Raw genomic sequence first — 15,276 nt, 5'->3', positions numbered from 1 at the left:
GTCACATGTACCAAGATACAGTGAAAAACTTATCTTGCATACTACTCATACACATCAAATCATTACACAGTGCATTGAGATAGAATAACAATGCAGAATAAAGTGTAACAGCTGCAGAGAAAGTATAGTGCAGGTTAATAATAAGATGCAAGATCATGACATGACAGACTGTAATCACCGTGTCAGTGAACGAGAAGGTGTATGTATACAGTATTCACTGCCCTGTGTTTAAGGTGATGAGTGTGTTGAGGTGTTTGGCTGTTGCAGGATCTGTACTCCTCTGATGGAGGACAGAACCATCAACTCTGAATGAGCTGCTTCTCGTGAGGTGTGTCAGGGGAGCTGATGGAAAGGCTCTCATCCAGGAAAATGCAGGGTACTCCATCACACTCCTGTCTTCCACCCGTGGACAGTGGAACGGCACTGGAGAACCAAGTTGCACTTGTTACTGATAACCAGCCTCTGCCCTGCGCCTATAGCTGTGGGATCTACATGGTTGGTCCAGTTGAGTTTCTGGTTAGTGGTGAGTCACAGGCTGGTGGGGACTCAGCTGAATGTTAAGGAGATGGTTATACAGATGAAAGGTCAATGACTGAAACTTAACCCTTTATCTCTCTCCAGACACTACATGACCTGCTATGTATGGTCAAGGTTTTAAGAGTACCTCCAGCGACCAGAGTCACAGAGCATACAGCACAGAAATATGCCCTTCAGCCCATCTTGTCCATGCCAAACTGTAATTCTGCCTAGTTCCTGGGCCATAGCCTCCATAATCCTCCCATCCATGAACTTATCCAAACTACTCTTAAAATGTTGCTTACAAATCTGCATCCACCACTTCTACTGGCAGCACAATGTTCCACACTCTCATCACCATCTCAGTGAAGAAGTCCTTCCTCAGGTTCCCCTTAAACATTTCACCTTTCACCCTAAAAGCATGACTTCTAGTTCTAGTCTCATCCAACCTCAGTAGAAAAGCCTGTTTGCATTTACACTATGCATATCCCTCATAATTTTGTATACCTCTATCAAATCCCCCGTTATTCTCCTATGTTCCAAGAAATAAAGTCCTAACCTTTCTCTATAACTCAGGTCTTCAAGTCTTTGCAACATCCTTATAAATTTTCTCTGCACTTTTGATTTCTTTTCTGTAGGTAGGTAATTGGAACTGCACAGTACTCCAAATATGGCCTCACCAGCGTCCTATATAACTTCAACATAACATCTCAATACTCTGATTTATCACGACTAATGCACAAGCTCTCTTGATAACCTAATCTACCTGTGACACAACTTCCAAGGAATTATGCACCTGTATCCCAAGTTTTCAGTTGTGTATTAGTTTTTCTTTAGATTTCACAGTTGCAGTAAGGGGCGGGCGGTAGCATGGTGCTGGAGCACTGTGGAAGAGAGACTGCTCTCACCCAGAGGGTGAAGTACATTGAATACACAGTGTAGAAGATCTGAGGGGTGGACCCTGACACTAGAACTACACCAATGCTGAACTGAAAGCATGCAACACACAGTACACACAGGCACACAGCAAACCTGCCAATCGCAGAGAAGGGTGGAGGGACTTACGTCCTGCAGCTGCGCGTTGGACAGGGTGCATGAAGATAATTGAAAGGACTGTATCATAACCTGGGCGATGCCCTGTGGAGCAAAATACAATGGACTTCCTCCGTCAGCAAGGACAATGAGGCAACACACGCAAACACACCCAATCGAGTCGGCCAACACAGGGCTGCAAACATCGAGCAGCATGCACAGCAAGAAGGGAGATAAAACCAACAACTGTGGCTGGCAGAAGAAGATGGCTGCAATTCCAATTGAGAGTCCTGTCCAAATCCTGAACCAAGCTGTTGATGGAAATACTGCAAGTTTCCTGCATCTCCTGCTGTACAAATGTTCAGTAAACTATTGCTGGCGGTTGCAAAGCCCACTATTTTTAGTTATAGATATTGGGAGCTGTTATACCCACAAGAACCTGATTACCTCATCACCCTCTATTCCCTCACCTTCTTGATCTCTACATTGTTTGTCTCTGTTTGATAATGTCTCCTTTTTAAGCCACTAGGTCTACAGGGATGACAGCAGTTTCCTCAGCGGTGGATGAAAAATGCCACAATTCGCCCAGCCTTTGACATGAAGCCTCACCGGGGGAGTAGACATGATAGCAGAGGTTGAGACGAAGCCAGAGATCAGAACATTGCTGCTAGTGTCTCTGCAGTAAGGGGGAGCAGTCCCCCCCCCCTTATATGGCAGATACCTGCATATTGTTCTCTTCTGGTGAAACAGGCCTTCCTGTGGTACAACATGACCACGGGATGCAATCCCACCTCACTGAAGCCCCAATGCAGTCCAGTGAGGGAGTCATTGAGGCTGGTGCTTCAACACGGGCCTCAGACCATCCATGCACCAGGTGGTGTGTGTGAATTCTATGGGGGGATGGGGTTGCTGGTGAAAGGGATGGTGAGGCTACTGTTGGAGGGGTGGGGATGGGTGCTACTGGAGCGATAGGGGCAGCTGGTGGAGGGGTGGGGTTTGCTGGAGAGGGGACAGGGGACTGCTGGTGGGGGCAGCTGGTAGAGGAGATGGTGAGGTGATGGTGAGACTTAGTTTCCTGCAGGAAGTTGAGCAAAGGGGGAATACAACACTGAACATGCTCCTTTCCATTCTCCATCGACCGGAGGGACTGTGAGATTGTGGACACATGAGGAAGTCGGTGGGATAAAGTATGTTTCTGGTTTGGCCTTGTGTGATAGTACCTCCTCCTGTACCATCGACATTTTCCGTCCAGTGATTGGACGCTGGCCCAGGCTCTGACGGTTCGGGGCAGAAACGCCAGAGCACCTGTGCCTGAGCAAAGCAGCAGGGAATTTCTGAGATTCAGCAAAACCAAATGAACGCCGAAGTTTTTCTTAATCTACCCAAGATCTGCAACAAAGGAATTCCAGCTGTTGAAAAAAGAGCCCGGATACTGGACACCCTGACTGTCACGTCATCTCCAGCTAGACGAACAACCAGTTAACAAGTGGTAGCACTGAACACAGCAGAATGTTCGCAGGAAATCAAGTCCTTGGAGTTCCTGGAACTGTAACACAACAACACTTCACTGTGCCATTATTCAGTATAAAACTGGCTGTTCAGAGACTTGAATTCACCATCCTGCCGGGACTCCTATGTACCCACTGTATAGTGCGCTAAGAAGCTGGAGAATGCCTTCACACTGACTAGTCTTCTGGGGTAACACACTTAAATTGCAGCAAATCATCTGTCCTTTCAGAACAAGGAAGTTAAAACAAAACTCTTGACCTCATCATGATGGGGCACTTTGTTTACCTGCACTGTGCTTTCTCTGTAGCTATTACGCTTCATTCTGCATTGTTGTTGTTTTACCTTGTTCTGCCTCAATGCACCGTGTAATGATTTGATCTGTATGAACAAGATGATGATCTTTTCACTCTACCTCGGCACATGTGACAATAGTGAACCAACCTAATCCAATCTACACTGCTCCCTAAACTGGCTCCACAGGATGCTCACAGCTTCTTGCAAAACAGTGAAGAGTGTGGCACTTGAACTGTCCAAATGCTGGAGTTGTAGAGCATGCAGCGCTCAGTACACACAGACAAGGAACCTCCCCAGCCACGGAGGGTAAAGGGGCAGCTGTGTGTTGGGACAGGGTGCATAAAGATTATTGAAATGATTTTAATTCTCCCCCTCTTGTGCTCTTATGATTGAATAAGATAAAGAAAGCAGATAAGGTTGTGCTAGGGTTAAGGCCAGCTCCATCACAGGCTTAACCACCTCCACGTCGAGGACATCTTCAAGAGGTAATGTCTCACGAAGGCAGCATCCATCATTAAGTCCCTCCCCGTCTGAGACCTGCCTTGTTCTCATACCTGCCTCAGGGAGTACGTAACCCATCTGCAAACCCACACTCAGCTTCTCCCATCTGTCAAAGGATTTCTGAATGATGCACGAACCCATCAATATTACCTCATTATTCCCTTTATTTTGCAGTATTTACTTACTTTGTAAGTTATAGAATCTGATGTTTTCTCTTTGATCGAATGGTACAGCAGACTCAATGGGCCAGATGGCTTAATTGTGTTTCTGTGTCTTATTTCACCTCATATAGGACACATAAGAAACATGATTCTCATTGTGAAAATGGGAGAGGGCTGAATTCGAGTAAGGCAGGACCTAGCAGAAGTAGATGGGGAACAACTGCTAGAGATGAAAATGTTCAATAGATTAGGGCAGCCTTAAGACAAGGCATTAAGAGTTCACAGTCCTCATGTCCCTGTAAGGGCAAAAAACAAATTTGGGAAGGTTGGGGAACCCTGGTTTACAAAATAAACTAAAACTTTCTTCAGAAATAAGAAGGTATGTCAGCATTTTGTTTCCAATGAGTTCTTGTGGGGGACACATAAGACCATAAGACATAGGAGCAAAATAAAGCCATTTGGCCCATCGAGTCCTCGCTGCCATTTTATCATAGCTGATCCCAGGATTCCATTCAACCCCATACACCTGTCCTCTCACCATATCCTTTGATGCCCCGATCAATCAGGAATCTCTCAACTCCCACTTTAAATATACCCATGGACTTGGCCTCCACCGCAATCTGTGGCAGAGCATTCCACAGATTCACCACTCTTTGGCTAACAAAATCCTCCTTACTTCTGTTCTAAAAGGTTGCCCCTTAGTATTGAGGCTGTGCCCTCTAGTTTAGATACCCCACCAGAGAAAACATCCTTTCCACATCCATCTAGTCCTTTCAACATTCGGTAGGTTTCAATGAGATCCTCAAGCATTTTTCTAATTTCCAGTGAGCACAGGCCCAAAGCTGCCAAACGCTCCTCATATGTTAACTCCGTCATTCCCGGAATCACCCTCATGAACCTCCTCTGGACTCTCTCTAATGACAATACATCCTTTCTGCGATAAGGGGCACAAAATTGTTGACAATATTCCAAATGCGGCCCGATTAGTGTCTTATAAAGCTTCAGCATTATCTCCCTGTTTTTATATTCTATTCCCCTTGAAATAAATGCCAACATTGCATTTGCCTTCTTTACCACAGACTCAACCTGTGAATTAATCTTCTGGGAGTCTTGCATGAGGACTCCCAAGTTCTTTTGCACCTATGACATAGGAGAGAACTTGAGAAGTTAGGAGAGCAGCAGCGTGGATCGAGAATTATCTTGGTACTCAGGATTACAGAGAATCCCAACATATTTAAAATATATTTATAAAGTTTATTAGAAGCAAGAGGGTAGCTATTCAATTCCTTCCATCTTCCTCCCTTCCTCTCTCACAGATGCTGCTCAGCTCACTGAGTTTCTCCAGCAAATTGGATGAGAATACAGGTTGTCTGATTAGACAGTTTGCTGGCAACAGAAAAATTAGTGGAGTACTAGTCAATTAAGAAAGTTGTGAAAAGTCAGGGAGACATTGAACAGCTGGAAAGTTGGGCAGATCAATGGGAGATGGAATGCGAGCCATTGCATTCTGCAACATCAAATGTTAATTAAAATCATTTATACATAGATATTCTGGCAACACATTGTGATTCTTTTCCAGCCCACACAGCACCACCATGAAGTACAGCTTCTCTTCTCCTCATGGTTCTGATAGGGCCAGTGGATATTCTGTTTGTGGACTCACTGGTGGAAATTTGCATAGAAGATGAGACAGCATTCAGTAATGAGCTAACCCAGCACAGCCCCTGAAGGCACGAGGGTAATCAGTAATGTCCGAGAACAGATAAGGGAAATTTTTCAGGAAGGACAGAAGACCAGGGGTGGAAGGCAAACAGTCGAGGATTGGTTGATACAGAGAGGTTGGGGGAGCAGATCAGATACTGGCACTCAAGAGAAGGTAGGATTGGTAATTGGCAGTGGGTGGCAGGCAGGGTGCTTGTTGCCGGTGAGTGGGTGTTAGGCAGATAGGGGCAGATGCGCAGCTTGGATGGGAATCTAGTTGCTTGGGTGTTGGTTGTTTCTAGATGGTGGGACTCCACAATAGAACCTGGAATATACCATCTTGGTGTGGATATCAGTTGCACACGTCAGAGGTCTCCATGTGTTGATGTCAGACCATGGAGGATCCCATACAACAGTTAGAACTTCAAACAACTCAGATAGGAACCAATTAACAATGAAATTGGATTGCACAGCTTTCAAAGACACAGTACACGTGGTCTACTTCCCTGGCAGTGACAACGTAAGACCATAGTCAACGTAGACTCCTGTTTATTACCATTTACCTCGGATGGTGGAACAGTTATACATGATGCTACATGTGAACGTACCTCCATCCAAGCACCACAGAAGTGCTCATCACTGAGAGGTTTGCAATGACACAGCGCCGATAGAGACTAGCTACATTCGTACAGCGGTATGCAAAAGGTTGGGCAACCCTGGTCAAAATTTCTGTTACTGTGAATAGCTAAGCGCATAAAAGATGACCTGATTTCCAAAAGGCATAAAGTTAAAGATGACACTTTTCTTTAATATTTTAAGCAAGATTACTTTTTTATTTCCATCTTTTGCAGTTTCAAAATAACAAAAAAGGAGAAGGGCCCGAAGCAAAAGTTTGGGCACCCTGCATGGTCAGTACTTAGTAACACCCCTTTGGCAAGTATCACAGCTTGTAAACACTTTTTGTAGCCAGCTAAGAGTCTTTCCATTCTTGTTTGGAGGATTTTTGCCCATTCTTCCTTGCAAAAGGCCTCTAGTTCTGTGAGATTCTTGGGCTGTCTTGCATACACTGCTCTTTTGAGGTCTATGTACAGATTTTCAATGATGTTTAGGTCGGGGGACTGTGAGGGCCATGGCAAAACCTTCAGCTTGCGCCTCCTGAGGTAGTCCATTGTGGATTTTGAGGTGTGTTTAGGATCGTTATCCTGTTGTAGAAGCCATCCTCTTTTCATCTTCAGCTTTTTTACAGACGGTGTGATGTTTGCTTCCAGAATTTGCTGGTATTTAATTGAATTCATTCTTCCCTCTACCAGTGATATGTTCCCCGTGCCACTGGCTGCAACACAAGCCCAAAGCATGATTGATCCACCCCTGTGCTTCACAGTTGGAGAGGTGTTCTTTTCATGAAATTCTGCACCCTTTTTTCTCCAAGCATACCTTTGCTCATTGCGGCCAAAATTCAGCGTCAAAAGTTTGCAAAGGAACATCTAAACAAGCCTGATGCATTTTGGAAACGTGTCCTGTGGACTGATGCAGTTAAAATAGAACTTTTTGGCCGCAATGAGCAAAGTATGTTTGGAGAAAAAAGGGTGCAGAATTTCATGAAAAAGAACACCTCTCCAACTGTTAAGCATGGGAGTGGATCGATCATGCTTTAGGCTTACATTGTAGCCAGCAGCACGGGGAGCATTTCACTGGTAGAGGGGAGAATGAATTCAATTAAATACCAGCAAAGTCTGGAAGCAAACATCACACCATCTGTTAAAAAAGCTGAAGATGAAAAGAGGATGGCTTCTACAACAGGATAATGATCTTAAACACACCTCAAAATCCACAATGGACTACCTCAAGAGGCGCAAGCTGAAGGTTTTGCCATGGCCCTCACAGTCCCCTGACCTAAACATCATCGAAAATCTGTGGATAGACCTCAAAAGAGCAGTGCATGCAAGACGGCCCAAGAATCACAGAACTAGAAGCCTTTTGCAAGGAAGAATGGGCAAAAATCCCCCAAACAAGAATGGAAAGACTCTTAGCTGGCTACAAAAAGCGTTTACAAGCTGTGATACTCACCAAAGGGGTGTTACTAAGTACTGACCATGCAGGGTGCCCAAACTTTTGCTTTGGGCCCTTTTCCTTTTTTATTTTGAAACTGTAAAAGAAGGAAATAAAAAAGTAATCTTGCTTAAAATATTAAAGAAAAGTGTCATCTTTAACTTTATGTCTTTTGGAAATCAGGTCATCTTTTACTTGCTTAGCTATTCACAGTAACAGAAATTTTGACCAGGGGTGCCCAAACTTTTGCATGCCACTGTACAGACATCAGAGGATTCCCTATCATACTAGTACACTCTTGTCAGTACGGGAGAGAGCACGGCTGATGAGTAAGGCCACTTGCTGGTTACCTGAGCATGCAAGGACTGCGAGAGCTCCTCTCGGATTCGTTTCATTTGCTCTTTTCTCTGTTCTCTGGGAAGTTTATCCACTTCATTTTTAACCTACAAGCATGCAGAGGGTTGGGGAGGTACATTCCTTTTACACGGAACATTCAGCAGAAGGTTCACAAGCCAGGTGAGCTAACTCCATGCCGTTGGTTATCACAAGGTTAGGGGTTAGTATTGCCATCCAGATCTAAGCCACCTACCTGAGATTAGAATTCTGTGCAAAGGCTACAAATTAAAAAGGCGCTTTTTTTTGGAAGACTTTTAATGTGTGAGTTTCTGGAAGGCACAAGAGGACATGCTTTATCCTGGAATTAATCTAAAAATCAAATTCTGACAGGTCTGCAGGAATGCTCCAAATTTCTCCATACATGATGAATTTGAGTGCCTGTAATGTAAGGAGAGTAACAGGTCATAGACGGTGGATTCCTTACTGGTATCACTGAGGGAGAAGTGATGGCCACAACATATGCAGGAAGCCATAATAATAGTGAACACCTCTTATAGCACTCAGAGCCTTGGCGTAACCTCTCACTCCGTGATGGAGTGGAATTCCATTGCTCTGGAGTGAGTTCACATCTGTGAAGTGGGGCATGAGCCCTTTGCCTTCCACTTCTCACATGGATGGCCTGACATCGGGAAAGGTGAGTAAACACCAAACATACTTTAGTTTTTGGTAAATATGAATTGCTTTGAGTATACTTTCTCAGAACTCACATATTAAAAGGATGTTTTATGGAGAGCAGCACAGTATAGTCTGCAGCAATGTGACCTGGAACACAGAAAGGGCGTGGAGTCTCCACGGTGACAGTACTGCAGAGTACGACAAGCTTAGTATTTAACTCTTCCACTAATCAACAGCAAGCAGCCACCAAGCAAAGCACCGCCCCACATAAGAAACCCAACATCTCCAATATTTCTCCACCTGTACAGGGACTCTGCCCATAACAGATCAAGCTTTTGCCTTGAAGTTCTCCACTTGGGGCAAAAGGGAGGAAAATGGGAGCAACTGGATACAGAATTGGGTTAAAAGTTAAAGCTACAAGTGCCCAAAGGAAGGTGTCAGAAGCAGCTTGGTGACTAGATCCTTCCAGAAGCACTAGAATTCTCCAAATAGAAGTTTGTCTTCCTTCAACTACTTAAACGTAGGAGGGTGAATACAACACCACGTTAGTAGAGAGAGTTAAGGAAGAGGGTTGTGGCAGAATAACTAAAAGGTTGTTCACTACAGAGAAAGGCTTTCTGCTGGCAAAAGACCGAGATAGATATCCCAGTTGCTTGGTGTCTAGATGGCCTAACTGTGCCTCGGCTGTAAAATTTACCATGAACAAAGGGAGAATTCTCCCACCACATTGCATAATCCAGAGTGGGGTGCTTCAGAAAGACTCACAACTCAAATGGGTTAATGTGCGACAGAGACTGCACAGTGCCGCTGTGCCCCACATTGTACGCTGACCTGTGAGTTTGCCAGCACCACTCTGCATCCCCTCTTCAAAAGGGATATTGACAGACAATGGTCTAAGGTTAGCAATGTGTGGGACAGGCACAGAGATATGGGTGAGGCTTGAAGGAGGCTCTGTATTTGCCAATCTCTGCCTCACAGCTCCAGCCAGGAAGCAGTTATGTTTCGTCCTATGTTCCCAATATTCAGGATCAGAGGACTATCCCAACCCAACAAACACACAGGGCAGGATTCGCAGTCTTCACTGCAAATATTTCCTAATGGATATCCAATGTTGGGAAAGACTGAAATTAACTATGGCCCCCTCGTTCCTCGCTCCTCATTGAGTTGCTTTCTCTGATGCCAATCCTACTTTAATAAGCACACCAAGCAACTGTGCTGCCTTAGTTCTGGGAGGAATGTCCAGCAGAAAGAGGAGTTGGACTAGCCACCTGTTACCCCGTCACCACACCACACACCGAGCCCCCAGTTAGCATACCAAGGTGTACAAACCAAAAACACAAACATGTGAAATGCATATACATCAACAGAAAATCAGCAACAATATCTATAAAACATTAACAGTAACAAAAATGAAACAGTGGTGGCCTGGTACCAGAGCACATGCTACAAACTTGCCGACTGTACTGATAACCTAGCTCCTCTGTCACTCTCCACCTGCTGTGAAGGTCAGCTGCACTGCTGACTAGACCCATTTATACAGTACCTACATGGAGCACACTATCTGTCTCTGGTACCAGTCCTCCAGTGAACAACAATGCCATGCAACAGAATATAACTTCAGAGGACAGACCCTACAACACTTACCTGTGCAGAAACACCAGCCCCCAACTGGCACTGGGTGCACAATAATGGTCTTTTTAAAATTCTATGGTGGATACTAATGTGAAACTTCCCCACCCTGAATCTCTGCCACCTCCACAAGTTTTCAGATCATTGTAGTTTCTGTTACACTGTTCATCACTCACTCATGGGTCAGGTACAGATTAGGTGGGTGCATATGGGTCAGGTACAGATAGAGCTGCCTGTGCCTGACGCTGTCCATCACTCACTCCTGGGACAGGGACAGATTGGGCAGGTGCAGATAGAGCTCCCTACTCTCCCTACACTGTCCATCACTCACGGGATAGTGACAAATTGGGCAGGTACAGATGGAGCTTCTCTCTCCCAGTACACCGTTCACCATTCACTCCCAGGCAGAGACAGATTGGATAGGTACAGATGGGGCAGATACATCTGCAGATAGAGCTTCCCTCGCCCCTGACACTATCCATCACTCACTCCCAGGACAGGAGCAGATAGAGTTCCCCACTCCTCCTATAGTGTCTATCACTCATTCTGGGCAGGGACAAATGGGTCAGGCAGAGAAACAGAGCTTCCCTCTCCCACTACACTGTCCATCACTCACTCCGAGCAGGGATAAATGGGTCAGGCAGACAAATAGAGCTTCCCTCTCCCACAACACTGTCCATCACTCACTCCAAGCAGGGACAAATGGGTCAGGCAGACAAATAGAGCTTCCCTCTCCCACTACACTGTCCATCACTCACTCCGAGCAGGGATAAATGGGTCAGGCAGACAAATAGAGCTTCCCTCTCCCACTACACTGTCCATCACTCACTCCGAGCAGGGATAAATGGGTCAGGCAGACAAATAGAGCTTCCCTCTCCCACAACACTGTCCATCACTCACTCCAAGCAGGGACAAATGGGTCAGGTGGAGAAACAGAGCTTCCCTCTCCCACAACATTGTCCATCACTCACTCCAAGCAGGGACAAATGGGTTAGGCTGACAAATAGAGCTTCCCTCTCCCACAACACTGTCCATCACTCACTCCCAGGAAAGGGTCAGATGGAGCAAATACAGATAAAACTTCCCCTACACCATCTATAACTCACTTTCGTGACAGGGACGGATTGGCCAAGTGCAGATAGATCTCCCCTCTCCACTACACTGTCCATCACTCACTCTGGACAGGGACAGATTGGGCAGATACAGATAGAGCTCCTCTTTCCCACTACACTGTCCATCACTCACTCCTGGAGTCAGGTACAGATGGAGCTCCCCCAACATTGTCAGTCACTCTCTCCCAGGGCAAGGACAGATGGAGCTTCCCCTGCACCGTCCATTGCCCTCCCCCGGGTCAGGTACAGACAGAGCTCCCCTCTCCCTCTACACCAGTGGTCTCCAACCTCCGGGCCGCGGACTGATACATTGCAGCGAAGAATGCAGTGGTGCAGCAGTAGCTGGAGCGCACCCAGCACATCTTTAAGAAAAAAGCCGAAATAAACAAGCTAGTTAATTAGGTGCCGCCCGGCACGTAAATGTCGGCCCAGATCAGAGGCGATGGGGGTGGAGCTCTGATGGGATGAGAGGTGTGGTGGATGAGGACGGAGGGAATTCTGGTGCCTGAACCTGGGTGTGGGTGGGAGGAAGCAGGCTGTGGAGTGGACAGACAACAGTGCACCAAGGTGGCCAGAGTTGGGGGGGGGGGGGAGGGCAGTGTTCAAGTGGATTAAGGTGAAGACTCTAGGGTGCAGGAGGAGGGAGAGTGACATGAGCCACTCAAGGAGAGAGACGACCTTCATCACTCTGTCTGTGGGGATTGGAGACTGTGTGGGACGAGGACAGAGGTGATACTGCAGCCAACACCACCGACACTCCCTGCACACCAGTGCTGATCAGGTGTTTCACATTCCAATCCCAATCTGTGGTCTAGATATCATGTCCAGAGAATAGGTGAAGAGAGATGACCCTTCTGTACTTGATGGTCTGTCCCTGCCCAATTACAGTGTTGCCATCTTCATGCTGGAGATTTGGCCGTAACCAAACACCAGGCCTGGCGAAGGTTAGGTAGCACAGGACTGACAATAACTTTGTCCCAGCACAATGCGCAGACCCCACCCACAAAGGGAGATAACCCATCACAAGCAGCAAATGGAGTGTCTCACATTATTTGTCAAATCCCTGCACGCAGACAGAGTAAAGAATGACCAGAAAGATCACCGAGCAGAGAGGTACCACAGTGAGGTTCAATTGGGCATATTCCTGTAGACAACAGGCTGCCATGACAATCATCAGGATACTTTACCCTGAGGCTGGAAGTTGATAAATCACTCATTTACAAGGGTTAGTGATCAGTGAGGTGGGGTGTTAGCAGATATCAGAAACAATGTTCTCCAAACTGATCCATGTCATGGCAATTAGAAGATAGTGAGATGCACAGCATAGCCCTGCCTGGCAATAATGTCAGACTTCCACAACCAAAGAGGTAATTCTCTCAAGATTAAAACCTAACGCACACAAATTACCTCTCAATAAATACCTGGCACATTAGTACAGGATTCATTGAAATCAAAGAGTTCAATGCGAAGCTGAAAAAATAGTGTGAGAGCAATAGGATTCTGGTGAGGAAGAGGGAGTTATTCCACTGGGAGGGGCTTTCCTTGAATCAGGCTGGGACCAGCGTCCAGGGGAATCAGGGAACCATCATTGTAGGTAAAGCAAGAAACGAACCCATTAGTCGAAGGATTGACAGGAGAGGTCACCACCACCACCAGATACATGCGCAGTACATGTCTGAATGTCTTCACTAGAGTAGTTTGAAATGGCAACGCTGCAATACACCCTGGCAGAGCTCCCTCTGTAAAGCACCTGGATCCTCACACTCCCTGAGAGCCGGTGCACACAGCTGTAGATCCTGTGAATGTCTGGGAGTCCTGCCAGTTCTGTACCCACTGTAACACCTGCTGTGTGTTACACCCAGCACTGAGGTCTGGGCCGGTCACTGAAAACCAACTACGCACCGGAGAAAGGGGACTGCAGTTTGGGCCCAGAGCCCAGGCACTGGCTTGGCTTTGAAATTGTTCATCAACGTGGCCTATCTTGTCAAAGGACAGATTGTTGGAGTCTGTCTGGCCCAGGCTGGGTACAGTGCCAGCACTGGGGTAAAGGTGTGGTTCATCTACACTAGTCTCCTTCTGGTGCTGTGCACTCCCCTCAGAGAGCACACTGTCTGCCCCACCCTCCCCTTGTGCAATGCACTGACTGCCCCACCATCCCACTGGGCAGCACACTGACTGCCCCACCATCCCACTGGACAGCACACTGACTGCCCCACCATCCCACTGGACAGCACACTGACTGCCCCAACCTTCCATCAAACAGCGCACTGTCTGCTTCACCCTCCCATTGGACAGCACACTGACTGCCCCACCATCCCACTGGGCAGCACACTGACTGCCCCACCATCCCATTGGGCTGCACACTGACTGCCCCACCATCCCATTGGGCAGCACACTGACTGCTCCACCATCCCATTGGGCTGCACACTGACTGCCCTACCATCCCACTGGACAGCACACTGACTGCCCCACCATCCCACTGGACAGCACACTGACTGCCCCACCATCCCACTGGGCAGCACACTGACTGCCCCACCATCCCACTGGGCAGCACACTGACTGCCCCACCCTCCCATTGGACAGCACACTGACTGCTTCACCATCCCATTGGGCAGCACACTGACTGCCCCACCATCCCATTGGGCTGCACACTGACTGCCCCACCCTCCCATTGGACAGCACACTGACTGCTTCACCATCCCATTGGGCAGCACACTGACTGCCCCACCATCCCATTGGGCTGCACACTGACTGCTCCACCATCCCATTCGGCTGCACACTGACTGCCCCACCATCCCTGCTACCCCACCATCCCACTGGGCTGCACACTGACTGCCCCACCATCCCACTGGGCTGCACACTGACTGCCCCACCATCCCATTGGGCTGCACACTGACTGCCCTACCATCCCATTGGGCTGCACACTGACTGCTTCACCATCCCATTGGGCAGCACACTGACTGCCCTACCATCCCACTGGGCAGCACACTGACTGCCCCACCATCCCATTGGGCAGCACACTGACTGCCCCACCATCCCATTGGGCTGCACACTGACTGCCCCACCATCCCATTGGGCCGCACACTGACTGCCCCACCATCCCACTGGGCAGCACACTGACTGCCCCACCATCCCATTGGGCTGCACACTGACTGCCCCACCATCCCATTGGGCAGCACACTGACTGCCCCACCATCCCATTGGGCTGCACACTGACTGCCCTACCATCCCATTGGGCTGCACACTGACTGCTTCACCATCCCATTGGGCAGCACACTGACTGCCCTACCATCCCACTGGGCAGCACACTGACTGCCCCACCATCCCATTGGGCAGCACACTGACTGCCCCACCATCCCATTGGGCTGCACACTGACTGCCCCACCGTCCCATTGGGCCGCACACTGACTGCCCCACCATCCCACTGGGCAGCACACTGACTGCCCCACCATCCCATTGGGCTGCACACTGACTGCCCTACCATCCCTGCTACCCCACCATCCCATTGGGCTGCACACTGACTGCCCCACCATCCCACTGGGCTGCACACTGACTGCCCCACCATCCCATTGGGCTGCACACTGACTGCCCCACCATCCCACTGGGCAGCACACTGACTGCCCCACCATCCCATTGGGCTGCACACTGACTGCCCCACCATCCCATTGGGCTGCACACTGACTGCCCCACCATCCCATTGGGCTGCACACTGACTGCCCCACCATCCCATTGGGCTGCACACTGACTGCCCCACCATCCCA

General features: G+C 48.0%; 1 protein-coding gene across 2 annotated transcripts in view; it reads right to left on the bottom strand.

The window, feature by feature from the left end:
* The window catches only part of slka (STE20-like kinase a), a 134,510-nt gene that overhangs the window by 16,794 nt on the left and 102,440 nt on the right, over nt 1–15,276 (bottom strand). The window contains exon 13 of one of the 2 annotated variants that reach the window (XM_063071440.1): nt 8,114–8,206. The exons of the other annotated variant lie outside the window; for it this stretch is intronic. Within the exon in view, the coding sequence (XP_062927510.1) occupies nt 8,114–8,206 (93 nt within the window). The remainder of the gene's footprint in view (nt 1–8,113; nt 8,207–15,276) is intronic. 2 annotated transcript variants of the gene reach the window in all.

The sequence above is a fragment of the Mobula hypostoma genome, chromosome 19 (genome assembly GCF_963921235.1).
Source record: "Mobula hypostoma chromosome 19, sMobHyp1.1, whole genome shotgun sequence".
In the NCBI taxonomy this organism is placed as follows: Eukaryota; Metazoa; Chordata; class Chondrichthyes; order Myliobatiformes; family Myliobatidae; genus Mobula; species Mobula hypostoma.
The sequence above is the reverse complement of the archived record's forward strand: the minus strand, read 5'-3'. Positions and strand labels throughout refer to the sequence as shown.